A 27812-nucleotide genomic window follows, 5' to 3' on the forward strand; every position below is an offset into this window, starting at 1 on the left:
TCAAAGGAAAAAATTATTGTGACTTATTAGTGTTCTTTCACGCTAAAAAGGAATCGGATTACTTTCCAGGATTACATTTGAAAAAACAGTAGCCTGTGCTGGAGTCAGCTATTGTCATGGCTCTGACAGGGAGAGAGCAGCACTGTATCTCTACTATTTCATTATTATTTTGGTGACATCAGAAATGACCTATGAGTTATGTTAAAGTTTGCAGTGGGAGCCCTTGGTTAGAAATGATCTGAAACAAACTGTCCTTATCAGTTTTAAGATTCCCATTCAACTTCCTAGAATGGGGCAAATAATTTTGTGTAGCAGTTTGGTGTTATTTTTATGGCTGGCAACACTTGAAACATTATAATTTATTAACGTTTTTGTCTGAAATACTAAGTTTTAGGTTCATGAGGCCCAAGATACAGTAACACTGGAGCTAGGTGAATTGCTAAGCTCAAAAGAAGTTAGATAGAAAATGCTATTAATGTTAATCATCAGTCTTGCTTCTTTTTAATGCCATAGAAGGCAAGGGATTAAAACACCACTGTCAAGCCTTAAATACAGGGAATTTGACATATGGAGTATTAGCTCTTTTGGCAGATGGGAGACCAGCAGAGTTCAAAGCATCAAAGAAACTGGGACCAACGGCGCTCAAGTGCATCTCTGGGGCAGTCCCGGCCCTCTGTTCTATTATTAATGCTGGTTCCTGCACCATCTTCACTATCGCCTGCCTGCACAGGGCGGCAAGCGACGCAGCCAGCCCTTCCTAGGCACAATTTGTCCCATGCCTCATCCCCCGAGATACACCCCTTGGAAGAGAGCATCTGTCCCGCTTGGGTTAGGAGGCACCAGAATCCTCCCCTCCCTTGGTGGGGGCGAGGAGAGCAGCTTCACTGAATGGGGCCTTTCAAAGCCCAAAGGGGAGAGAGGCTCTGCTCTTCCTGACTTTTAACACCGACTTCAGGATGGGTCAGACACCTTGCAGGTGTTTAACAGTGAAACACACCTCTCCCAGGGCATGCAGAAGAGCAGGGCCTTCCTACTGTGGGCAGCTCCCAGCACAGATCCCACTAATTGAATATTACTGGTCCCACGTTCAGCTGGGATGGCTCTAAATCTACAACCAAGCTAGATGGCGACTAGAGTTATCATAGTGCATGTGTGGATACACCAGCTAGAGGAACAGGGCAGGGCAATGGCTCCACCAGCAAACTGCTAAAATACACCTTTTTTGCTCTCTTTTTTTTTTAAAGTTCTCTCTGTCTTTCACATTGAATGAATCCACCTGGCTTTTGGCCTGGTTTGGGGAATGGTGAATTCTAGGACAAAAATTTCTTTTGTTATTCTGTTAACATTGCTGTAAAACCCCTCTGCTATTTTATTTCTTATTAAAGACTCCTTTTGAACTCATCGGCGCCTCTAAGTGTGTAATACTGACTGACAGCTGGTTTCTTTTGTCCAGCACTTTCCTTTTAAATTTGGTGTATGTCCTTATCACATAGAAGAGTCCTCGGTAACCCTCGGCTGCTCTTTCAGCTTTGCGCAGCAGAGACATGTGCTTCCTGCCTCTCACACCAAAGCAGCCAGAGCCCCCATCCCCCAGAGACTGAGTCCCCCTCATTTCTTTCATGGACAAGGAAAGTCCCAGCTGACATCCAGAAACTCCCAGTAACTCAAGCAGGGGAGAAGTGGCCCACTGGCAGCCTGCGAGTGAAAGGTCTCCAGCCCCAGCTGCCCACCCCCACCACCCCTGGCCCCACATGGCACGTACCCATGCAGTTCTCCAGTGGGATGTCGGTGCCTAGCCGGATGTCATCGAGGGCGAGCTCTCCCGAGTGGCCATTGCGTATAAATCCCTCAAACACAATCTGTGAGAAATCAGGACAGCAATGTCAATGCTAAGCTGGGAGACAGAAAGTGGCTGCTGTTCCTGAGGGAAAGGGCAGGAAATCTGCTCCTGGCTTTCCCTGCACACCTGCAGATGACCCGAGACTAGTCCTGTTTCCTTCCCTGCCTCTGCCACCCCTTCCCCAGTGAAAGCTGCCCCAGGTTCGGCAGAAAGATCATTACCTGGCCTGGCAGCACTTGGCTTGCAATTTGTTCAATGAAACGCCTCTCGCATGGAATAAAGACTCCGTGAATCAACGTTCTGCATTGGAGGCCACCCCCCAGCCCTTGCGCAAATTATGCAAGTGGCATAACACTGACTTACAGCAGCAGCAGATTTGGCCCGTGGTATTAACTGGGCTATGATCAGAAAAAGGAAGGGAAGGACACAAAATGCACAGCTACATTAACTGTAAAGTGCTGTTCCCATCAACATTACATAAGAAGCATTGAAATGTTAGAGGAGAAGGGTCAATTTATTCCTACTTAATCACAGGCAAAATATATTTACAAAAATAAATAGAGTCGTTAGCTCTAAGAACTGCTGAGTGGAGAGACTTGCATTATTTACATAATGATGCCATTATTTAGCTAATGCCAGTATATTCACATTTAACACATAAAGTAGTCAGCCAGTGCCCATCATTCTTATCTGTAGGCATATTGTGTTTACTGGCATTTTATTAAAAAGCTAAACACATGCATGCAAACTAGTCATGCAGCTCCAGTGCAAAGCTTCTGCTTTATATCTCCCTGCCTGCTCTCGAGGGTCCAAATAATTTCCTAGGGATATGTATTTCACAAACCTCCTCTCCCTATTTTAGGTGCCCCCTTTCATCTGGGGTGCCTGGGCAGCCGGGACCCGTGCTTGCCCACACGGACACCTCCCTAAAGGGCTGGGCATCTGACTGAGCAGGGGACAGAGTGTCAGAGCTGTTGGTCCCAAGCTCAGGCCATCAACCCACGTGGGAGGCAGCAGTTTGGAGGGGTCAGTAACCTGAGAGCAGCAGCTCCCCAGGTCAGGGTCGGGGCTGGGAGCAGGCTGGAGCAAGGCTCCCTGCCAGGGTGGTCATCGAAGTGCTGCCTGAAGCCTGAAAGTACATGTTTCCTTCTGGTTTGGAGGGTGCTGGACTCCATGCTGATGCTCGTTAACAAGTGACAACAGTAGCCCTGGCTCCCTGGCAAATGGCACACTGCCCGGAAGGGCTAACCACGCCAAAGGCACTCCTGGAAGCAGCAGCCTCGCCGCGGGGTGCTGGCATGGCCGTGCCAGAGGGGCTCAGGCGGCTGCAGCGAGCAGCATGGCTCCCTCCAGCTCGCCCCTCCCGCCTCCACTAATCTGACAGTGGGACAGGGCCTTCATCCCACAGCGCTGCACCCAGACCTATGATCTGGTCTAAGGTATCCAACAAGTGGATTCACAACAAACCTGCGTTCCCTCTTCCTTCTCCCTGTCAGCACTTGCAGCCCAGCCTGAAGAAGGGCTATTTGCTGCCTACCTTTAAAAGCTGGCTGTGCCCCCTCCCAGCTACCCACTTCTCCTGGCTGCAGGGTTTGGGTTTGCTCCCTGGAGCTGCGTGCCTGCCTCTGGTCAGACTACGTAATGACCATCAGTTGTGGGGGGAAAAATGCACAAAACAAAATGAAAAAAAAAAGAAAAAAGAAGGGAAAACATTTGCAAAGTGGGAGATTGGAGGAATGTAAAAGGCAACAGGCTGAACAAAGGCCCAAGTCTGTGCAGAAGACAGGCACTCTCTGAATAACAAACAGTGTCGTTTAGTTACTATGGTAACTCGAGAAACACAATGAAAACAGTCACATTCCCTAATGATGAATGGGACCTGGCTCTGAAACACTGAAATAAAGACGCTGGAGATGCCGGCCCGATCCAGCACACCTTCCCCGAGCATCTTACCCGGTACTCCATGTCGTAGCTTGGCAAGATGACACGACCTTCCCTCCACTCCTCCCCTTGGTCCTCCATGATGACCCACAGTGCCTTGTGCTCCTGGCTGGCTTCCCGCCAGACCCGCAGCATCACCCCATTGCTGCCCCATGCCTGGTACTGGAAGACCATGCAGACAGCGCTCTGGGGCAGATAGATGGTGGGGCTGATAAGCCGGGCTCGCTGGCCTTCCCTCCTTCCACTGCTCTGCAGCTGCAGGTAATTCTTGCCATCTATTCAAAGAGGAAAACACCGTTACATTATTTTCTGTGGCCACTTGCAACAAGCGTCTCACCTCCTGCCAGGTGGCTTTGGCAGTGCCGGGCAGGGTCTCGCACCCACGCCTGCAGGAGTGGGTGTCTCGCACAGGCACCCTCCGTGTGCACAGCAAGCCATGCCGCTGCTGCGCCCTGGGCAGGGCGTCGAGGAGCACACTTCCCTCGCCAGCCACCACTGCTTGCTAGGAGACCGACAGCAAAACCAGAAAGCGGTAAGCTGAAGATCGACATAATTAGGAGAAGTTAAAGAGCAGTTATTGTCAGAAGCAGTGACGCCACGATAATGACATTGCGGGGGTGGGGGCATGTTTATTCTGCTGGGAGCTTGCTCAGTGAACAAGCCTGAGGTGGGTTTTTCTAACCGCTGGTGCTGAAGACTCATCTTCGGATGGGGATCTCAAGCTGTGTTCATCCTGCCTCTTTTCATCCCCAGCAGTAAATACTCCACAATCAGGATCTAGCTGACAATTTTGTTTTGAGGATACGCACGACAAAATGAAAGCCTGGCTCTCAGTTTTTCTGTAATGCAGCAAAACAGCCCCTAAAGCACAGCCCCGAGGAAGGACGTGGTCCCAGTGAGTGAAGTAGGCACAGGTGATAACCGGGTAGTTGCAAATTTGAAGGTAGCTGAAATACATACAGCAGGGGATTCACTTGCTTTAATATTACATTTATATTGAGCCATGCTTTTTGTCAGTCCTCAGGGAGGAGATTCAGTGTGTTTGATATCCCAGGAGAAGTTCAAGGCTGAGACTGGAATTGGAAATACTTGATCTGAATACCAATAGCAGCAAAAGCCCACGGATACAAATCCCTGGGCATGGCTGATTTGGTCTGGAATCAGTGGTTTCCAGCCCTCTCTGATGAGAAGCCTCCTCAAGGAGTTTCCCATTTGCAGCTTGGATGCCTGAATTCCCTTAGCACAGACTGAAAGCCAAGCGTGTAGCTGATCTGATCCTTACGTGTCCCCCGCATCAAGACCAATGGCAGGACAGAGTCCCTTGGGTTGCTCTGACTGCAGTGCCTGCAGTACAAGGTGACACAGACAGGCCAACGACAAATATTGCCGTGTTTTGCGTTTCACTCAACGGAGGGATGAACATGCTTGCTCTTGCTACACAGTGGGCAAGTGTCACTGATGCTTCATGCCAGCATGTGCAAGCCCTCCCGCAACCCAGGGGGGTCACCTCTGCCCCAGGACCACACCTCAGGGTCTGTCGCTTCCTTTCCTCACATCTTAGCCCGCTGCGCTTGACAGGCAAAGCTCTGAGCAGCAGCTTGCCTCCTGCTTGCCCTGCTCCTTCTACAGCTTCAGTGCCCACAGCAATGGCAGGAAAGCAGCGTCTGCACTGAGAATGCTTGCAAAGTGCACCCAAAACATCTCCAAAACTTAAACCAGAGAGACCTGAACTTAGACCTCAGTTCCTGAGCATCAAAAGACAGGTCCCACCCAGAAAACAGCGGCTGACGTTGCTGCCGCTCAGCAATCCGGTGACATCCCAGCCCAAGGGAGACGTATCAGTGGCTGCACTGCCACTGGCCCTGCCCAAAGTTTGTCACTGCCAGAGAGCTGGGCTGAAACCAACCACCGTGAGCTACACAGCTTTCTAAAATAAATATAGGACAAGACAGTGGAAAGATTTACCATCACTCTACTCCCGGGATGTGTGATCAAAATATTTCAAAAGCGTTTCCACTCCATATGAACTTTCACTGATTTTGCTGCGTGAAGGACAAATCTGTCCCTGACCAGCCACATAAAGAAAGTGCAACATTTTCCAGCAATATTTTCCAGCACCTATGAAACGTACTTGGGCCACTTGGCACTTCATGCCAAGAAACAGTAGCAGAAAAAAAGATGAAAGCATGTTTGCCCACTCCTGCTTGAGTGAATCACTTGAAAAGGTACCATGCCGTTCTCTAATGGAGGAGTGTTCTTGTGATTTACCTCAGAGTGGTAGTGGTGGAGGAGGAGGTGTGGGAAATAAACAAGTGTAGGCAATAATAATAAAAAAAAAAGAACAAGCTGTACTCCATGCCTAAGGAGTGATAAGGCATAATAAGTCATCAAGGTCTCCTGAATTAAAATCCTCTTTTTGTAATTCACTACAAGCCTCTTCAAAGAAAAAAGCAACAACAAAAAGAAAATAGCAGCAACAACAAACAAGGTGGAAGAGCAAATCAGACTGCGATCATACAATTATCTCACAGCTGAAATGGTCTCACAGGCAAATCTTTAATAAAAGCACCAGTCAGGCTCAAGAATGATCAGATCCAGATCCTCAAAGTTCAGGACCGACCTTTGGTGCCAGTATCTAGGCAGCCTGAGTTGAGTGCAGGGATGCAAGCCATCCTTGGATCCACCCAAAGCCCACAGCTGACCACAGGGGACTATGTTAATTGTGCAGCTGGACATCCCTCACGATCCACACCCCTCACTGGGAGCCGGTGGTACCCAGCGTCGCTGCCTCTGCTACTTCAGCAAAAGAGCCTGTGTGCCTCTGAGTCACATCCCTCCCACCAGGGAAGATACCGACCTCCTGTTTGTTCCCATTCCTATCAGGCTGTGAAATCAAATAAAATCCTAAACTGCAGCCAAGACCAAAGCTCCCCTCAACCACACAGGCTCTTTCAGAGCCACAGGAGCCCTTCCAAGCCCTGCATCTCCTGTGCTCCCCGCCCAGCACTTGCCGGGGCCCACAGAGCTCTCCAGGACCTACTTGGCAGTCCCAGGGGCTGCGGGGAGGCTTGGTCTTCGGCTGATGAACCCAGCTGCTCCCCTGCATGTAACAGTGGGTTTGGGCACCATGCACTCCTGCTCCTTGTACCAGCTTCTGGAGCAGACAGCTGAGTGCAAGCAGACACTACTTTCTGTGTCATTTGAAGATGAAATGGCTGGATCACTCTAATGGCTAGCTGGACCTTCTGAAAAGCCTCACAAATTTGCTGAGACTGACTGAACAAGGGCACTGTGGAGCTAATTGTTGGAACAGCATGTGGGAGCCCGGTGGTTCCAGTAGTCGCTCTGTTTGATACAGTAAATGGAAGCCTTTGGCACAGAAAGCACCTGAAAGGCTGATTTCCCCTGCTAAAACACTTGAAGGGAGCCTTGCAATGATGAGCTGATCAATCCTTCCAGGCTCAGAAATGCATTTTAATCTCTTTCCCAGAACTTTGGTTTGCAGCCTCTATTCCAGCTAACACAGCAGCTACATCCCCCACCGAACTGGCACTCGTAGTTCAAAGCACCGGCTCAAAAAAGGCAGGACAAACCTGCTCAGGCATTTTAACCTACCGCTGTTTTTGCAACCGATGCTACGGCATAAATCTCATGGAAGATTTATGGGATCATCTGGATGTAGGGGAGCCAGAGGAGCGTGAACATGCAACCATCCCCAGCCAGACGACGGCAGAGTCGCTTGTATGTGCACGGCAGTGAGTCCCGGATAAATCACCAGCAGGGCCCTGCAAACAAACCATCTGGCCAACGCGGTTTCCTCTTGGCGCGCCTGTCCCCTCCTGCTAGCAAGCCATCTGAGAGGACATTAGGGGCAGTGGGGGATGAAGCCTCGTGGTTTGGGTCAGGCTGCAAGCACGAGTCACGGCAGCCACCCCCTCTGCAAGGTCAGCCTGCCTGTGCTTGGGTCCTGCACGTCTTACCCCCTCCCCCAAGAAAAGCACCTTCCCTCATCGGTCTCAGCAGCACATCTGGAGGTTTTCCAGCAAAACATGTGGGGCAGGATGTACACAAGCAATTACTGAGATTTCAGATTCCCTACGCATTTCCCCCTTGCTGGATATTGTTGAATTACAGCTGCTGCTCCTACGGAGGACCCACGCTGCATTGCCTTATGTCCCTCCAAAGGTCACCGCACGCTTCATTGCAGAGCTTGTTTCGTGGTGTGTTTTAGTGGCAGCACTGCAGCCCACCGGCAGTCACCTCTTGTCTGCCAAATCCCATAGGTGACACCTCTGCTCCAGGCCCTGCCTGCTGCCTGCACAGCCCCACATGCCACCCTGATCATGCTGTGTCAGGGCCAAGGGGACATCCCAGTGGGGCCTAATCCTGCCATTCTTCTGGGGCACGTGAACTGGAGGTTGCATCAGCCCTTGCCTTTTCCAGGGAGTGGATCAGCTCAGATACCCTGACAACTGCAGGGTGCTCTGGTAGCAGGGGGATGGCAGCTGCATGGATATGCAGATTGAAATTGGATAGTTAATATATTTTTAATTTTTTTGGCAAATCATGCAAATTCACCTCAAAAGGCTGCCACCGTTATTTCAGTGACAGGCCTCTCCTCAATGACAGACTTTCGTTTACGAAAGGAAATCAATCCTCCGTAAAACTAATATTTATATTAACTAGATCACTGTGTCTGCTGGAAAATCCCCTCAATTTTGATTATGTGTTAATTAGCCTGCCAAGTCCTTGCCATTTCAGTCTCTAAATCAGTCCGTGAAAAGGCATAAAACCCCACACCGGCCCAGAACCAAGCCCTCCGCCTGCTCTCTGGAGCCTTTCTAATGGACAGGCCATTACATCCTCTCTCTTAATTAAGCCTCATGTCCTCAACAGCGTGGCACAATTGTGAGTCCTACTGCCTCCCCCCCCCTCCCCGGGAGCGCAGGGAGGGCACAGCGTCCCTGACAAACCAAATGCCAATTAGAGCCTGACATTTATGCTAAGTGCTGATTGCCACCGTGCTGTGTCCACCACTAGCCTGGCAGGCACCCTGCATGCCCCTACATGAAAGGGTGCGTGCAGACCCACCCGCGCCCGGCGTCTGTGCATGCACAATGAGAGACATTAAGCGAGCCGGCACTTCCACCGCACAGGCTGCACATTGCGGATTGCTCGCGCGCACGCACGCTTTCCTGAATTGGGCTCTGTGACTCACAGGCTGCTAAGTCACTGCTGCGAAGCGATGGAGTGATGCACGCACTAAGATTTGAGAGACAGTGTCTTGCTTTCCAGAGAGCATTCCAGCCCGGTTTTATAGGCAGTGTGTGTCACTGGTGCATGGGTCCAAAAAGTGACTAAGGACTCAGGCAAGCAGCGAAGAAATCGGTGAGCCCCAGAGGAATGGTTTCTTCTCCTCTGCCTCCAGCCCAGCCCAAGCAAGCAGGAGCTTTGGTGGCAATGCAGGGACAGACCGTGGCCATGCCCCTTCTCTCATGAAATGCAGTACGGGCATAAGGACAGCCTGGCCCTAGCCTGCGGCCGGGGCACTCGCACAGCCCAGCCGATGCTCAGCAAACCTCCCGTGATCTGGGTACTGGAGCATCCCAGCTCCACCATGCTGCAGGCAGCCAAGGCATGAATGACTTTTTAGGGTTTGCTCTCCTCACTGTGCAAACGAGGGTCCAGAGAGCCACATACAGCTTTGCTGAGGCAACCTGCACCACACATGGGGGGAGCAGGGATAGACAGAGGCGGGTACGCGGCCTCCTTCCCACAGTGTGCAGCTGCTCACCCATTGCACAGAAGTGCTTGACTTTCACACCGCCCCACATGCAAAACTCCCTCCTACTTCAAAGGGGACCGGGTTGATACTAGAGGTCAAAATGTGTCCCCAGGGCACAAGCCCTGGGAGTAAGTCTCATGAGACTAAGTGAAGACCTAGTTCAGTCCAGCCCTGCTCCATTAACACCATGAAAACCTTTCTGCTGGTTTGGACAGAGTAGGATCAAGGCCTTCAGGCAGAAGTTCTCATGGATTGCAGGAAAAATATGAAACTTTCCCTTTTAAAGATCCCATGGGAAAAACACAGGCATGGTAAAGGGTCACCATCAGCTTAAAAACAGCTCAACATTTGTTTTCCTTAAAAAATAAGATCTTATGAAACTTCAGAGCACTACAAACATTCCTCTGCTGGAAACGCTTTGAAACAAATAAACCTTTCCCTGCAGTGCCTGCAACCCGAATGAGCAGCATTCCTGACCCTCAAAGCCAGCAAGGCTGTGGCCCACAACAGAAGCTCTCGGTGGGTTTTTGCAGCCCAGCCTAAGAGCTACGTGGTCAGGAGAGCTGCAAGGTTAAAATTGCTTCCTTTTCTGCGTGCATGTACAGCTGCCAACATCCAAACAACACAGTGTTCATAATGCTGCCGGGGCTCTGACCCCAGTGCTGTGCTCACCCAAATGAGAAGCAGCGTGTGGTAGAGGTGCAGACCCCACAGCGCTCTTCTAGGACCACAAGATTATTTACTTAATGACTGCAAGAAAAAGGGAGGGGAAAACAATGGGCAAAACACACCAATTCCAGTTTTTCAGTGTTGGCTTATTAGCGTAGCAACACTGAGAGCAATGCAACCTCACCTACCAGCTAAGGATACGACCCAGGATCTTCATACCCTTTGGGATCAAGACCCTCGTGAAATTCAAAAACAGCGAAGAGTTGAGGTTCCCAACTTACAAACTCAGATTTATTTTCAGGTCTTAAGACCTCTGTCTTGACACCAATGGCATATTGCCATTACGTGTAGCAGGAGGGGGGATGAAACTGCATTGAAAGCTGAACTTGTTGCTCCTTAAAGCTTGCTAGGTGCAGCTAAGGGGAATCTTTCTACAGATGGGAAGCATCTGAAAATCCATAGAGGGGAAAAATCCTCGCAGTCTCTTGCTGGGAATGGAAAAGGTAGCAACAGTATTTTCTAGGCTTGCAAAGGGCAGGGTAACAGCTGGAACCATGCTGGGTTTCTGCTGAGTTGGGCACTTTGGGTCCACTTTTACCAATGGGGTCTGCAAACGTGTAACAGGAGCCTGCAGGAGAGGACGTGGAGCTAATCCATGGTGCGAAGAGCCCAAGGAACACAGGGCTAAAAAAAGAAACGCAGAGCTGCCTGAAAGAGTATCTTGGAAATAAAAATAGTGGAATGAGAGCAGTGGGTGTCTTGTCAGTCTCGAGAAGTTCTCCGCGCCAAAGATGAGGAGGAATTGCATGCAGCACATAAAATGAAATCGGGAGATATCTGAGGAATTCAGGCCCGTCTCTCAGCAGACTTTTCTAATCAAGTGCCTCACAGAGGATATTTCACCATGGTCACTTCCTTCCCCCTCTCTCTCATGCAGACTGAGCCAGGGCTCTTCCTTTCATTATTATTTTTTTCCCTTTTAATTTTAATTTTTGTTTTTTTGCCATTTTCAGAAGAAACAGAAACACATCCCACATGGCTCTTAAAGGCACAGCACATTTCCCTGCTACTGTGGAACAGCCACGGCCTCTAGCCTGAGCCAGCACCTTTAAATCAGAGTAAATTGGGCTCCAGCGGTTTTGAGTTCCCGTTAGCTTTTGGCCTGCCCCTAAACCAAGCACAGCTGCTCTCCTTCACCCAACTGCTCACCCCAGGGTGGGGAATTCACAAGGAAAGACCACCCCGAACAAGGGCTTTTCATTCCCTGCTCCCTGGAGTCTGAGGATGAATTTTCTAAGTAGAAACAAAGTGCTGGAGGGAGCGCGAAGGAAAGGCACGGGAAGAATGGGGGAGTGTGAACCAAACAATGCTTCGATTCTGTCCCTGCCGAGGGGCTGGCATAGCCTCTTTTTCATGTTTCTCGAGTTGCTTTTAAAAGCTGTGTGGGGAGGAAAAAAGCAAATAGTTGTTTTCTTTGGTGTCATGTCTCCTTAATTTCTAAGAGCAGGACCAAAGCGAGGCGCAGCAGCGATGCCTTTGCATGCCTGCCCCTCCGCAGTCCCACGCTGCGTGGAGGGTGCGTTCCTGCCCAACCCAGCCAGGAGGCTGATGCTATGGCACCACCACCAACCATCCCTCAGCCTGTGCCTGGTGTCTGCTGCTGACTTCTCCACCACCGTGGGCAAGTCACTTCAGCCCCCTGGAGCTGCTACCTCCTCCTCTTCCTCTGCCTGTACAGTCCGTGACTTGCCGGGCAGGGCCTGAGTGCCTGCCTGCACCTCGCCGGTGCTTCGGTGCCTGGTTCAGCACAGCACCGTAAGGGAGAGCTCTCCACACTGGCACAAAACCAGATCACTGGACTCAGTAGGAAAATGTTCCCTCAGCTGCAGCGATGAGGTTTTGCAATTCGTAACTAAGAAAGAGAAGAAGGGGTAGAAGAAGGGTAAAAACCAGAACTGCGTGCTGAGCTGTCTGAGGCAGCACCAGCCTCTCCCAGGCTGTGCATGCGCGCGCACACACACACGTGCACACATACAAGAGTCTTCTAAGAAACTATGGCCAACTAATTGCAGAGAGACTCGGGGGAGAGGAAATGAAATGAAAAATTGAGTCTGAGTTATAAAAATAAGTAATTTTTATCCTACTTGCAGGAGGCTTATATTAATTAAACATTATTACAGCGAATGAGATGGGGAGGGTTATTAAGTCTGGGGCTGGCTGTAAGTGTTCTCTGCTGTTGCCTGAGGCTCCACTGAGCTCCAGATATTAATCTTCTAAAGCACTCAAATGCTGAAGAGATAAACACTTGAAATATGAAAATGTTTTTCTCCATAGCAGACACTGTGACCCTATGTCACGCCAAAGAATTTGTCAGATGTCCATATAGGCTGCACTTACAGCATTACCGTGTCCCTTAGAAAGATGCCGAGCACCTCAGGAGCTGAAGAGAGAAATGATGTGTGCATTTGTGTGGGGGTGATTTGTGTGTGGAGATGTAGCAGATTCTCCTCTTCCCATATGTTTCTGGAATACATATTTTCCTCTTTAGCACTGCCTACCAGGTGTTGGCTGCACGGCTTTCCAACTGGCTGGCGGCACTGCCAATCTGGCCAGCGCCTCTGCCAGGTGGCTAACAGGTTCGCCTGAATGTTTGCATCTCAAGACTCAACCTTACCAGGGGGAGGGCGGGGAGGAGCCCACAGCATGCACGGCTCCCTGGGTGCATGGCATGCAGACACTGGAGTCACCGGGCATCAGGGCAGAGCTGAACACAGGTAGGATCAGCCAGTTCTCCCTGTGGGAGCCTTGAGTTTCATAAGCAATGACTGATAGTGAAGGGATGTGATGCTATGGTGATGCAGTCTACTGTTAATGAGGAAACTGGAAAACATTCTTCATGCCAACCGTGCCACAAAGTCAATGAGGGTAAGGAAAGGGGACTAGTGCTGGGGCAAGTTCCAAGATGTGAAGCTGAAGAACTTGATCTATCAACCACACTGCCAGAGGCAGGCTCCTTTCCAACCCACGCCAGCACATCTCAGTGAGGTCCTCCATAAATTAGGCTCTGCCATGCTCATGCAAGTCTTCTGCTTCCAAAGCACAGAAGAGAAAAGGAGCAAAAGTCAAACAGCAAGAAGCTGGCATACTTCAGCATTCTTAGTGCTTAGCTCATCCTTCACTTGAAGGAGGCTGAAATCCAGCCTATGCAAGCCCAGAGTGCAGAATAGCTGAAGACTATAGGAAATCCAAGTAACATATGGGAAGAAGCAATGCATCTCTAACAAAAGAGGAAATGCATTCTGTGGAAAAAGCATTGGGTTCTACAGAGGACGTTTGGATCAGGATGTGGAACAAAGACTGGGCTAACCTTCATGGTCACAGGGGATTCAAAGCCCGCTGTCTGATTCAAGGCTATGTCAAGAGGATAGTTAGTATAATTCAGTGCCAGCAGTCACAGTCCTATAAATAAGTCATGAACCATACAGCAAAGCATCTGAAAGCTTTCACAAAAGAAAACGTTCAGCTCTGCACAGCCTTCACAACTCTTGATAGCTGTGCAATTATCAGTCATACTGTTCAAACAGAGAAAGCCCCATCAGCTCCCTCTTCCCTGCTTTGGTATGGTATTAACCATCTTACCAGGCACAGTCTCAAGGCTTGGTTCAGAGTTGCCAATCCGGGTGTTTGTAGGCTGAAAAGACCATGTATAACCCATTGCCAAGTCGTGTGACCAACCACAGAGGTCTCCAGGGAGATCAAAGTTGCAGTTGAAGTTCACAGGGAGGTGGAAATCTTATAAAAAGAAATAGAAGCAAAATAAAGTTGGATTAAAAAATTACTTACCCATGAAGTATTGCTATTAAAAAACAACCCAAAACTAAAATAGCTGACAAGCCATAAATACTGAAGAAAGCATGAAATCTCACTCACATGGATGCTTTTAACCTATCTCACATTTCGTCAGCTCCAGGGATCAGCCTTAAGTTCTGTATCATCAAAATGCTCACACCATGTCCTGTGGCTAATCCACCAAACTAAGCAAATATAAAAGCAAGTACCAAATGCTTCCAGACTCTAATCAGCACCTTCTCTTCATCCCCTAGAGCGGTCAAACATTAAATGCCTTCTTAAATGTCAGGGAAGAGCACTTCCTGAGTGCCCTGTGCTCATCAGTTCCTGCTCTGGCTCCAAAAGGAGAATCTCAAGTGCTCCAGAAACCCAGCTCCTGAGTGACAGATCTAGCCACTTGCACCAGACGGGAGCTGTCTGTCAACATGGTGAGCTGTCACTCACCACTTCCTACCTTCTCGTGGAAATGCTACCAGGGGAAATGTGGGGCCACCACGAGCTCAAGCTTTTAGATCCTGAGTGAAAGGAGCCAGCCTCTATTTCTAGCTCCGCTATGGACTCACCACATGGTCTTTGGGCGAGTCATTTAACTTTTCATCTGTGAAACAGGAGTAGAGCTAATTCCCCTGTGTCAACAGCTTTAAAAGCTCTGGAGAGCCTTCCTGCAGAGACAAGTCTGTGAGCAGGAGGGCACATGCCAGGGACTGCATGTAGCAGCGAGGCAGCTGCTGGCTCCTTCAGTCAGGGAAGCAGCCATAAGGCATGGAGGCTGCAGAAATGGTCTGAGACCATCCCAAGCACTCAGCGGACATGCACGTCAGAGCCCAATTATAGGCTGGACTTTTCCTGAGCAGAGAGGAAGTTTTAAATCACAGTGCCCACAAAATGAGTGATAGCCAGAAGGAGGTGAGTGACTCAAGCAATAGGCATCAGGGGAACTTTGCTGTGAGGGACAGAGGGCTTGCTTTATATGCTCCCACTCCGAAATAAAACAATGCAGATCATGGATCCTTTTATTCCAATCTAATCTCATACCCTGGAGAGCAGCATTGTTTCTGTTTGGCTGTCATAAATCTGCTTGTCCAGAGAAAAACACTCATTGTTTATGGAGTATGAGAATGAAAATTGTTGCTAAATCTGAGGGAAGCTGATGGGGAGGCTGGTTCCATGCTCCACGGCATACTCTGCTCACTCTCTTGCCCTGGACTGCACCCAGGAATCGTGTTGTTGCAGAGACTATTACTGGCCTAAATTTCCTCTTGGCAGTTTCCCAAGTGCCTCAATGGTAGCGGGGTTGCACAGGGTTATCACTGAGGCAAAGCAGTGAGACTCAGGCCCTTTGAGCTACTGCTGCAACTTGCATTTCCAGAACTGAACTACGTCAGAATCCTGATGGGAGGTGTGAAAAAACCAATTTATGTTCTTTTTAAATTTTATTAATTTTAAAACCCATTAATTTTTCTCTGGGACTGGAAGCTGAAGTGACAGAAGTCCTCAGAGCTATGTCAAAGGATAGCTTTTCCTCATCAGATTTCTTGTTGAAGTCCTTGTGTAAATGCCCCAACCCCAGTGCTGAGGCCCAGGCTCTGCTGTCGTGCCCAAGGGCGTGCATCTCCTGTATACTGCATTGTACAGCTAACCCTGCACAGCTCTGCCAAGCCCTCGTCACTTAATCTGGATATTTTACAAGCTTTAGATGCTCACGTCCCCCTTTCAAGGAGCAGAAGAGTATGATGTCTGCTTTTACAGGTAGGGATCTGAGGCAAAGGAGATTAGTCCCTTCCAGCACTGGCTCTTAACAAGCACAGCATGTAGTCTAAACAAACATTCAGCCTCTTCTATAGTCAGAAGAGGCAGGCAAGAGTCACAGGTACCAAACCATTCCATGTACATCTGACAGACACCTAAGACTGGGAGGACAAACTCCAGCCTGGAGTTAGTGTTCCTCTCTCTCTGCTGCCTGCACAAGAAGCCCAGACCATTCTCCTAAATTTTAAGCAGCTGGTATTAGGGAAGATATTCCTTAACAGATCGGTGTTCAGGACATCAGCCTTCTCTATATGTCGTGATTTAATCCCACAGTTGTGACCTCTGCAAAAGGAGCCCTGCATACCAGGCAGTCTGAATCTCTCCCCTGAATCACCTTCTGAATTTATGACACCCAGCCAAGGGTATCTGGAACAGAGGTGGCTCTAAACAGGGCACTAAGTGAGTTTCTTCAGGTCACGTAAGGAAGCTGGGAGAGCAGCTCTTCAAGTCTCGTGCCCTAGGGACTGAATTAGCTGCTATCTCTTGCTCTTGCATCCGTCCTTGATATAACTTATCAGATTTTGGCAGGTTTTGTTTGGGTTTTTTTTTATCTTAGCCTATCACTAATAATATTACTCTAAGCTTTCCAGGAATCAGCCCCATGTATAGGAGCTAATAGGAAGATAAGAGTATTTGCTTAGCTCCTAACCCATCGTTTATTGAGATAAAGATGTGCTGCTCTGATACATACCCTCCTCTTCTCCACAGCTATCACCACACTCGGTTGCCTCTTCATCAGTTGGGTATGGGATGGTGGTCTCTTCACTCTTCAAAGTGGGCACTAGTGTCTCTGCAGTGGGCTTTACATCTGAAAAAAATGGAGTACAGATGCTATTTGCAATAGACAGTCCAAAAAGCCCAGGCAGGAGGAAACAAAGCAAAAAATCTTTTTCTCGTGTTCTTATAATGGCAGGAAGAGATAGAACAAGAATACCATGAAATTTCCACGTGCTGCAAATGTCAGCATGGTTTGAACTTCAAGTGAACTGGCTGTTTCCATATGGGAGTTCCTTTGATTTAGAGTTCCCATTGGACAAGGCTCTTCTCTAGACATACATGCTACTTTTTCTCTTAATTTTTTAATCTACACTGGTGCTGGCAATCCACTTAGCTGTCATTACTGGATAAGAGAGATCACAGGCAGAATGTCTTTTTCTTTCATAAAGGCATATGACACGTTAAAAAAAACACACAACATTCCCACCAATTGTGCCAATTTATAAACTAAGTCACTCAAACCCACAAATGACGTAACCGCAAATGGACCCAGAGGATCCCATAGTGCGCTCTGGCTCGCTGCAGAAAGCATCTGGTTTCACACTCCAGGCTCCTGACTATGCTTTCAAAGGGTTTCTGTCCAATTTCCCTCTCTCCAACATGGCCCGTGTGAAACAACCTCCAAGCAGGTGTCAGGGGAAATTTAAGCAAGAAAGGGAAGGATATTAAGATCAACAGTAAATGACATTAGGTTCCAGCAGTTTCTTCTTTTACGGGTGTGTTAACTGGAGTACAGCAGGCTTGATTCTATCCACTTTTAAAAAGAGGCTGCTTTGCTCAGTTATGTGTGATTGTTTCTTTGTCAGCACCCTTCAGGATATCATTTAATAAAGCCAGAAGCAGGAGGAAATGGCTAAATACATTGAATATTTTCCATAAGCTCCTTTCTGCCCTTTTATTTTCCTGTTATTAAACATGTTGCACATAAACTCTCAGGGTTTTTTTTACTTTCTTTTTTTTTTTTTTTTTTTTTTTACAGTGGCTGTCTTTTGTTCAGGATAAAATACCAAATAACCTCCAAGTCTTTTAATTTGTAAGTTCAAATTTGTTACAACCCCATAAAACTCCAAATGCAACCAAGAAGCAAATTGCAAGCAGCCAGGCACAGAAAAATGTCATAAAAAAAAAGAAAAAAAAAAAAGCAGCAGGTGAAGGCAACATATCAAAAGATGCAAGTTATTTAGAGCTGGTACATTTTTTTTAGGTTGTTGTTCTTGTATATTGAGATTTATAGCTGAAATGTGACAATGTGGAAGGACCTTGAAAGCCAAGTCCCATACGGGACACAGATGCTGAGTGGATGTAAATCAACAGTGTTGCACTGCCCTGGACAGGCTGCAGAAATGTATCTTGAAAAATCAGTTACCATGGCAGAGCCACAACACGATGGTTACAAGAGATAATGAAAATAGCAGGGAGGACAACGTGATGTGTGAAATGAAAAGTGAAAAAGAGGTCTTGCTTGCTCGCTTTTGCTCTCCCTGGCCCAGCAAGTGTCTGTGCAACTGGTGGTAACTACTGATCAAAATGCAAAGTCACTGAGCAATTGAAACCAGATGTTTGGAACTTCAAAGGAGAGAAAACCAGCTGCAAGTGAACATTCATCAATCTCCACTTTTCAGAGGAAAAATTTTGGCAGGTCTTTGAAAGAAGCCAATTGATGACTGCCTGCTTCCCAATTTTTGAGTTACTAGCCAACTAGTTTCTGAGCCCAGTTGCTGTTAAGTTACCTGTTTGACTCAGTAATTAAGATGCTCATTGCTGATAAGAAATAGAAACAGCTGGGCAGGGTACACATGGGCTTAGGCCCTCACTCGAAAACATTTTCAATCAGCTTGTTTTAATCCATCTCTTAATCTTGTTCCCAAGCAAATGCAATTGCCTGGGTTCTCACAGCCAGTTCTGTAGCGTGCCTGGGTCCTCCCAGCAAAGGAGGGTCCTATCCTGGCATTGTCAAGGACTGCTGCATGTAGCCAGCCTGGATTTAGCATGCAGATAATGCTATGGGCTATCTCTGCTCCCCAGGTTGCATCAGGGATATAAATGCTTTCTGTAACATGGTGAATCTACAAGATTACAAACCCTGCTCTGATTACAAAGCTGAATGCCTGTAGATCAATAAAGCTACGAATATTTATGACTTGGCAGTTGAGTTTTAAACATTACAATGTGCAAATGATTAGACAGCCACATTGGGAAATGACCATAAAGCACCCTGCCTGGAAAAAACATGGGCTGTTCCTGCTGATACTGAAACTGAGCGTGGACATAGCTGTAAAAGAAAATTTGGACCAAAAATAGCCCAAGAAGTCGAGGATACTAAATGCCTCTTATCTCCAATTTGGATGAGTGCAACAGAGCGGCTGACATGTACGTCGTCAGAGGTCTTGTGTGACTGCCTCCCTTTGCAGCAGTGATGCAGCACTGTGATGCCCCAGCCAGCAATGGTCTGCACAGATTTGGCAGCTGGAGACTCCTGGGAGCTGCAGGAAGCTGCGATGTGGGAGCTGCCCGACCACTTCTGCACAGAGCCTCAGCTCTCGCTGCTTGCATGAAAACCATGGCACCTGCTTTTCCTACAACATCCCAAAGATGTAAGATTTAAATTAAGATCTAATCTTGATTTGAAGTTTAGATCATTTACAATGGATTCCAAGTCCAGGGGGAGATTTGATAAGGACTTCAAAGGTGACAAATGATCATTATTAATTGTGTGTACATGTGTTGCGTGATTTGCTGCTAACTGTTTGTAATGCATCTCAAAGCACATCACAGGAGGAAAAGGTAGTAAAGACTCCACAAAAGGGTGGAAAAAAATCTCAAGTGTCTTTTAAGCTTCCTTGAATGGGAATTCTTACAAGAAAATGCCTTCTACAGATGTGTTTATAAAATGGAAATCATACCTCTTTATCACTGACATCTGGAAACCAGATTGTGATTTAAGCAGATTATTAAAAACCAAAATAGATTAAAAAAAGGGACAACTAGCCCCTGGCACTGAAAAGCTAGCATCAGACCCAATGAGCTGTTGGGTGTATTTTGGCTTTTGGGCATGAAACCATGGAGCAATCAATCATCACTGAGCCTCAAGAGGGTCAGAGGCACAACCTCTACTGATCCCAGTGAGTGTGTTAGACAGTTTTCACCTCTGTATTAAAAACAATGGTGGCTGCAAGGCATACCACTTGTGAAAAACAGGTGGGCAAAAGTGAACAAACTTCCCTGTTCTTAGGGATGTTGTAGAGATGTCGTAGAGTTAAATGCCCAACCTTATCTGCAAAAGGATTTCCACATGGGGTTCAATGAGAGAGGGACAGTTGTTTTTACAGGAAAGCCTTATTGGGGCAGTTCAAGATATCTGTACTGGTCACTGCACCCCTCTTCTGTACCTCTGCTTCTCTTCCTACTCTTTGTCTTATCCATTTGGATTAAAAAGCCCAAATGTTATCTAACACAGAGACTGGGAAAGCCTGCACAACATCCAGATAAAAGATCTGAAAGGAGGGAGAAGGGAGTTGGGGACAAATCCTGCATGGGGCTCTGTGAAAGCTTGGATTGGGGTCCAAACATTGCTGCTACATTCTGCATCAAGGCCACCTCTTTTAAGGTGGAAGCAAAAAGATGGGGTCAGGCAACACTGCAGTCTCCCTGCAATGGCATAGCCCTGAGATGGGACAGCAGGGAGAGAAATAACCTTACACTTGCACCTTGCTTGGTTTAGTGCCTGCCACAACTCCGATGGAGCCAGTGGGCAGAGGCACAGGGGCTCCTACCTGTCCAGTCGCAGCCCAGCACCTCCAGGCGCATTCCTATTCCTGCTGGGGACCACCTCTCTGGGTGCACTCGGACGTACTGGGCAGGAACAGGGTCAAACCTCCGGACTTCAGGGATATCATAGTGAATGTTGCCTTCAAAAAGCTAGAGAGAGAGAGAGAGAGAGAGAGAGAGAAGGCAAGTGATGTGCGCATCCCCCATGCTCTCCACCAGACTTGATAATTTGGGTCTGGCAGGACGCAGCCACAGTTTGAAATAGTTTAGCTGCCCGACTCCAGGCCATCAAGTCCAGCTGAGCAGAAATTGGGATGTTCCTCCTCAGTTTCAAGAGGATCAGACAGACTGTTTCTAAGAAACTTGCACAATCTATCTTGGCCTCTGCTTAATATCCAGGGGTCAGATTCTGATCCAAGCCATGCAGGGGAAGCCTGGGGAATATCCACTAACTTCACATATAAATAATATCAGATTTGTCCTTTGGCAAATAAAGACGCTACTGCATGTTCTAGGATAGTGTAAACGCGCAGTTTTCCTCACAGTCCAAGTACTGCTGCTTTTCAGCTTATGTGCACGAACTCAGGTCTGTGGGGAATAAACAGAGGGCTATAGATAGGATCAGGCCTTCTAAGACTCATTTGTAGGATCAGAAAAAGTTAAACCACCCAAATTTTCAGAAGCAGATGAGTTTCCACAAAAACAGAACAGGCAGTAGCAGAGAATTCATTTATTCCTCAAGCCCCCTGCCACTCCCATACCGCTAAGCAGAAAGATTATGGGGAACTCCAACAATAGGGGAAAAACACAGGGAATTTCAGCGTCACACCAGTGTGTCAAAAGGGACTTCAGATATGGCAAATTTCCCAAAGAGAAGTTGTGATTCACCTTCCTCTTCCAGAGGTGCAAGCCACAACAGCAGCACCTTTACCCTTAAAATACATAATTAGTTTGTGTCAAACATAATCAAACACACCATCTTGTGGGCTCTGACCTGCAGGGGCTGGGAGGACCAGAAGGTGATGTCCACATTGCCAGGCCTGGTCCCCAGTAAGAAATGAAGGGAAATTGCCATCCCTGGGGCAAGGTGGAACCTACAGCCTCTAGTACAGCTTAGGAGCAGGACCAGGGGACACAACCTGGGATTTCATGGTGACAACCCAAAATCCCAATGTCTCTGTGGGGAGATACAGCCGATTTCCCAAGAACCCATCAGGCAGACTGAAGATAGCCAGAAACATATCTCATTTTGCAGCTGCTCCGTGCAGTGCCTACCTTGGCTTGCATTGTTTTGGGGTCCTGGATGAAGTCCCAGTCCTTTCCATTCATGCTGTAGGCCACCTTAAACTTCTTCACAAAGGAGCGGGACTCGGTGGTGGTCACACTGTCCCCTCCACGAGCCCCCTGAATAATGACGCCTTTGATATTCTTCGGGACACCAAGGTCCACCTGCAGCCACTCCTCCCCAGGCTGGGCTTGGGGGACGCGAGGAAACCAGCCTGAGCGGCTGCTCACCAGGCGAGCCATGCTGGGAGACCAGTCATAGCCTCTGATGGAAGAGGCCGAGATCTGTGAGTCAGGGATGAGGCCAGAAAGCATTCCCAACAAGTTGGAGCAGGGCGAATCTGCAGGAAAGGAAAGGGCATGAACAGCTGGGGTGGTTGAAGGGAGTGCTTGTGGTTTTCCCCATAGGTTTAAGCTCTGGGCACTACACCAGCACCAGCACTGGGTGCTTCCCCCTTGCCTCCGGGGCCTGGGTGCCTGTCCCCCCAAGCACGTCCCTTGGGATGGGTGCCTCTATGCTGCTCACAGTGTCACTGTTCCCACCTCAATCAGCCATGACAGCTATGGGGGACAGCACCCTGGGACAGGCTGTTAGATGGACATAAAGGAGGGCTGAGGCCAAGGGGAGGAGGGGACCCTCACCTGTGATGCGGCAGCCATACAGCTCCAGCCTCAGGGCGATGCCATTGTGCCAGCTCTGGGGACGGATGCGCACGAAGCGTGTGAGCACCGGGCTGTGGATCTTGTTGAGAACCACCTCCGTGGCGTCCTCATTGGCCTGAAAAGTCTGCAAGGGAGAGGGGGCACAAATATGGTTACATCCGCTCCAGGCAGAAAGAAATAACCAGATCAGTAGCTGAAATAATCTCAGCAGGGAAAGCCGAGGAGAGGCTTTCTGGGCTGGCCCAGCCCCTGGCCAGGGCAAGCACCCAGGAGCAGGCAGGGAGCGCTGACCCACTGGCAGGACAGCATGGTGGATGGAGTCACCCGTCAGGCAGGATACCCAGGAGCTTGCCGCTCTGCTGCCTCTCACAGCACCCCGAGGCTCCTTGGACTATCAGGCCACAGCTGCTTAGAGCTTGCCCCCAAACCTAGAGCCACTCCAACGCGAAAGGCCAGATGTGCCCGAATGCTGCGTGAGATCTTGCCTCCCCTCCGTGGGTAAACGGGCTGACATCCTGACACGTCCTCGCAACCAAGTTCCACTAGAAAACATGTACAAGCAGCGGTGTGAGCAGGGAGGATGCTGCCCCTGCCTGGGGTGACAAGCTGCTGCCCCAGCCAGCCCCTTCCCCCCGCCTATCTCACACACATGCAGCCCGCCACACAGAGACAGCCTTTCAGGAGAGTTTATGATCCAACATAATATGAAAAGGCTGCTGCCCTACCAGATGGCCGTAATCAGTAACTACCAGATGGACATTAGATCCACCTCTCTTGCCCATTATTTTAATAGGCCAGACAAGGACTGGATACTTGTGTTCTCTTTCAGGCTGCAAAGCCATAGCAGTGAAAAGGGGGAAAAGAGGAAATAACCAACGTAAAGGTAATTTTCAATCCTTTCTCTGCCCCCAGCATAAAGCACTAAAGCTCACAGACCGGGGTTGCAGGCATCGCCCGCTTCCCCTCCAAGAACGCAGGCTCTTGGGACAAGGCTAAAGCATCCTCCAATCTCAGCCAGGAGCCGCATCCGCACTGAGATAGATGTTGGCTGGGCTCTTCTGCAGGCTCCTACCCTGCATATGCCATGCTAAGCACAGGAGCTCCCACTAAGTTTATCTCAGAGTGAAGCAGGAAAGTGTAATCTCTGGCACTGATCTCCTTCTGCTGGAGGCAAGAGTCAAACAATTCAACTGCAGATTCCTGTGATCCGGGACAGAAAAAGGAGTGAGGCTGCATCCTGGCCTCTCGCCTTGAATAGCAGTTAAGAAGCATTTTATAAGCCTCCCACTGCTCTAGGCCTGCTGATGGCACATGTTACTGCTCTTGTCCCAGGATCCAGCACACCAGGGCACGAAGAGGGTGTTTGCAGAGAGGGGCAGCATCTGTTTGCAGCACCACAGCCAGCTCTGGGCTGCCTCTGTGCATCACTGTCCAGCCTGGAACAGCGGCACTCCTGCCAGGGCGGGGAGCAGCCACCCCACAGTGGGCCTTGGCTGCAAATCTGGCTGGTAATTGGGATTTGGGGTTGATGTGAACTTGAGCAGAAATGCTAATCTGGAGAATATATATCATGCTGCTACCGTTTAGCAACGCAGCATGGTTTATGTGTTTTTAATATCCTATTTTATCCTGTCTGACCCCACTTCCCATCCTTTTCCTTGCTCAGCAGACACCAAATACCTTTTTTTCCAGCAGGAGAGCTATAAGAAGAGTAGTTACTGTGAAACACTCTCCAGGCATGTGTGTGTGTCTTGTAAACCTGTGGGAACACACACACACAGAGGCTGAAAGGATACATTTCCACACCACAGCAAAGCCTCCAGCTTTATGTCAACACAGAAGCTGACACACAACACCTTACCTCTAAACCTAACACCAGAAGACAGGAAATGTTTATCTGAGCTGGTGCAACTATTTTAGCAGGAGGAACAGCACGTCAGGTCAGCCCAAAGGTCCCTCTGTCCCGGGGGGGGCTCCTGATGGTGGCCCCAGCAGATGCCTAGGGGCAGCAAGCCCGGGGGAGTCTTCTCCTGGCAACCTCTCTTCACTTCCCACAATCAGCAGTTTGAAGACTCCATGAGCCAAAGGTTGCATATGGACCAGCATGTTTAACAGTCACTGACGAGGTTTGCTGCTCTTTTTGGTTTAACATATTTCTAGTTTTGTTCTTTTTTAGTTCACTTCGCACATACGAGCATCAGGGGCCAGAATCCAAATTTACACCAGCATAATTTGTTGCTGACTTCTGCAAAGTCAAGCTTGACAGAAAGCAGAAGCAGGACTGAGCCCAAAAACTTTATCACTACCACATGCATTGCTGAAAGCATCTCTTACACGACCTTAGTCCCAACCACCTGCTTCCAAGGAAAGCAACCTCAATTCTGCTTTAGATTTGGGGCTCTGTAATTTCCTCAGGCTAGACGACATTCAACAAGCTATGGAACTCTAAATCAGGGCCTTAACACTCCGGACTGCCAGTTTATGAGTGCAGAAATGGCACCTGACTTCCAGCTCTAGTATCAGCCACATTGACAGGATCTGCCCCAGTGAACCTTGTTTCTGAAAAGCCCCAATTTATCATAGACAGTCATTGCTTCGCACCCTGTTCAGCGTAATAGGAAGGGGCCATTTTCAGAGGGCAGGTGCTTAGTGCTATTAGAGAAGTGGGGTCTTCCTGCGTGCCTGACCTTTCAGCATCCTTCCCAAGTGGAAATGCATCGCGAGCCCGCAGGTCCCGATGCTGCTGACCAGGGTCTGACCCTGAGCATATGATTTCTCTGCACTGAAAATGCTGACCCCAGAGCCTGAGCACACTGTGGAGAGAGTCCTATTGACTTGAACAGGCTCTACATCCTGCCTCAAATTAGCACTCACGGCATGGGAAGAACTAGCAGGAAAATGTGTGAAATTGGGAGTGCCAAGAAAGCAAAGATTTCTTCCCCCTTACCAAAATAGAACATTGCTATTCCTCCCATCCTATCTGCTTCCCATCCCACTCAGCACATATTTTGAGCCAAGTCTTCAAATGGTGTAAATCAACATATTGCCATCGAAGTATAAGAAGTCACAGTAATTTACACCAGCAGAAAAAAAAAATCTGGCTGTGATCTAGGGAGATAGATACAACTCAGCAGAGAGCACACATGCGCACGCGCATGCACACGCACACGCGCTGAAGGGTGACGGAGCCAGAAGACGAATGGGAAAACCATTAACAAATTAAAAGCACCTTCCAAGAAGCAGTCAAGGGACTCACTTTCACTGCTGCATCAAAAAGCTGCCCATCCCCTCCCCATATACTTCATGTTTACTTCCGTTTTAGTCCAGTTGGCAGGTCTACATGTAAAATTAAATTGATAATCAATGAGAGCTGACCTGCTTAATTAATTTGCTGCAGAAAGCAAGTGGTGGGAGATGATGCCTAGGCTAGAGGAGGATCGGGCATGTTTTCCATGTGCACACACATGCAAGCTCCACACCAACACTTACAAGTTGTATTTCGGACATGTTGGAACCGCCACAGGGTGATGGGGGGATTTCTGAAGCTGCATTAGCTCCAGTGGTTATGGGCATTGTGCCAACAGCAGTTTGGAGTGAAGGGAGTGAAAGACAGGGAGACAAAAAGCACCGTGAAGTCGAAGAGGCAGTGAGTCAGGGAGGGGGCTAACCCCTCTCCCGCTTTATTTATTGTGCTGCTTGGCCACTATGCAATTTCTTGGGGAGCTAAAGAAAGCAGCTAGGGGAGGCAGAGGAGAAGGCCAAGGATGGCAGCAGCCCTGCCTTCGTCCGTATGTATGTGTCTCTCTGGACCCACTAGATTTACTGCAGGATTATGTTACTCCCGTGGAGACAGAGCCCTGGAACAGAGCATGCTAACAGGATTAGGGCTTCAGGATTTAGACAGAGAAGCATGAAGGAGAAAAGTAGGGGAGATTATTTTCCTTGTCAGATAGGGAAAGCATAAAATGGGGCATGTTTGATGGTGGGAGGATTCTGGCTCGAGTGGAGGGTGGATAGTTCTGGATTTATTAAATCCAGGAACAAGGAGGTAAAAGAAAAATGATACTTGGCAACACTCAACGAAGCACAGCCGTCTGGGCAAGGCACAGTGTGCTGGGCTGGGCTTGCCAGCGCCGTGTCTTTGAGAGGCTCCACTCAGATCTGGGAGTCACCAGGGACACAAGGAGTGGCACTCTGTTAGCCTGCAAAGGAGATATCAGCCCTAGAAGTACAAAGCTGCAGCCTTGCTAGGAAAGCCAGGGCTGTAATTCTCCCCTGGTACTGCACCACGGGTGAATGCACGAGGCTGCCTTTCCCAAAGCCGGACGTCTTTGTCCTGCCTGCAAAAGCAGCAGAAGCAGGCTGGGACCTGGGGATGCTTCTGGGCAAACCCTCTGCACCATGATGTCTCTGTGCAGAAGCACTTGTGGCCTTCTGGCTGATCATACAAGCTTTTCCTGAGTTTTCCAGATAAAAAAGCCACAGGACTGAAACATTTTCTCTCCCTCCCCCTGTGAATGAACACAGGAGACATTAAGAACTGAAAGGACAGAGAAATGCTCCTAAGGGAAGGCACAAGGGTCTCCAAAGAGTCATCCTCAATATTCCCTGCCAGCACCAAACACCTCTGACATCCCCAGCTCCATGCACAGCTGAGATATTCGGCTCTTTGCAGCAATTCAGCCTGCCTTCTTGCATCCACCTGAAATACGACCCAGGAAGGTTAGCTGATAACAAGCACAAAACCATCAAAATGAGTAGGAAATGGAAAATGCACATCAGCTGGATCTTGCTGCCGTTTCTCATCCATTGGCTCCTACAGGTTCTCAGTGCAAATGTTTCAGTCACATCCTCCCATTTTGCACACAGAGCAAGGGAGGCAGCAAGAGCACTCATCACAGTCCCAACCCACCCAGAATCCTGAGACCCATCCTGTCCCCCAGTCCCTCGCCACACTAGGTGATCCCCGTGAGCTGATCTCTGCAGTTATTAGGACGGAGCGGCTGAGACCACACGGGAGTTGGAACCTGAGACCCTACAAAGAAGGAAATGAATCAGAATGGATGAGAGCTTTGTTTTCTGATAAAATCCTCATAGTTGAATCTGTCTGAAGAAAATGGCCAATACCAAAAGGTCAAATCCTGCCAGGTGGTCTTTTTTTTCCTTGGGTTCAAGAACGAGTCGTTGTTTTCTAAGATGTTTGCGAACAACTAGGCAAGATCTCAGCCTGCACACCAGGGTTGATGCCTGGTAGATAACCTCTGGGTCCATCAACCCTGGATGACACAGGGGGGGATGCAAAAGTGAGGGCAAGAGTCAGAGCAGCCTTTCTGGGGCAGGGGTTGTTTGGTCCTGTCCCATGGGAACTTGCTGGTGGGTAGTAGGGGGTGGTGTGGGGCAACACATGGTGGTGGCCGCTCTCTTCCC

The 27812-nt window shown here is 48.8% G+C and overlaps 1 protein-coding gene across 6 annotated transcripts in view; it reads right to left on the reverse strand.

Moving 5' to 3' along the window:
- NRP2 (neuropilin 2) overlaps nt 1-27812 on the reverse strand; it is a 90945-nt gene that overhangs the window by 21565 nt on the left and 41568 nt on the right. For all 6 annotated transcript variants that reach the window (XM_049807816.1, XM_049807796.1, XM_049807806.1 and 3 more), the window contains exons 8-14: nt 22365-22509; nt 21714-22063; nt 20444-20588; nt 16585-16701; nt 13875-14027; nt 3794-4056; nt 1763-1859 (exon numbers count right to left, since the gene is read on the reverse strand). In XM_049807816.1, coding sequence (XP_049663773.1) covers nt 1763-1859; nt 3794-4056; nt 13875-14027; nt 16585-16701; nt 20444-20588; nt 21714-22063; nt 22365-22509 — 1270 coding nt within the window. The remainder of the gene's footprint in view (nt 1-1762; nt 1860-3793; nt 4057-13874; nt 14028-16584; nt 16702-20443; nt 20589-21713; nt 22064-22364; nt 22510-27812) is intronic.

This window comes from Accipiter gentilis, chromosome 1 (assembly GCF_929443795.1).
Source record: "Accipiter gentilis chromosome 1, bAccGen1.1, whole genome shotgun sequence".
Classification (NCBI taxonomy): Eukaryota; Metazoa; Chordata; class Aves; order Accipitriformes; family Accipitridae; genus Astur; species Astur gentilis.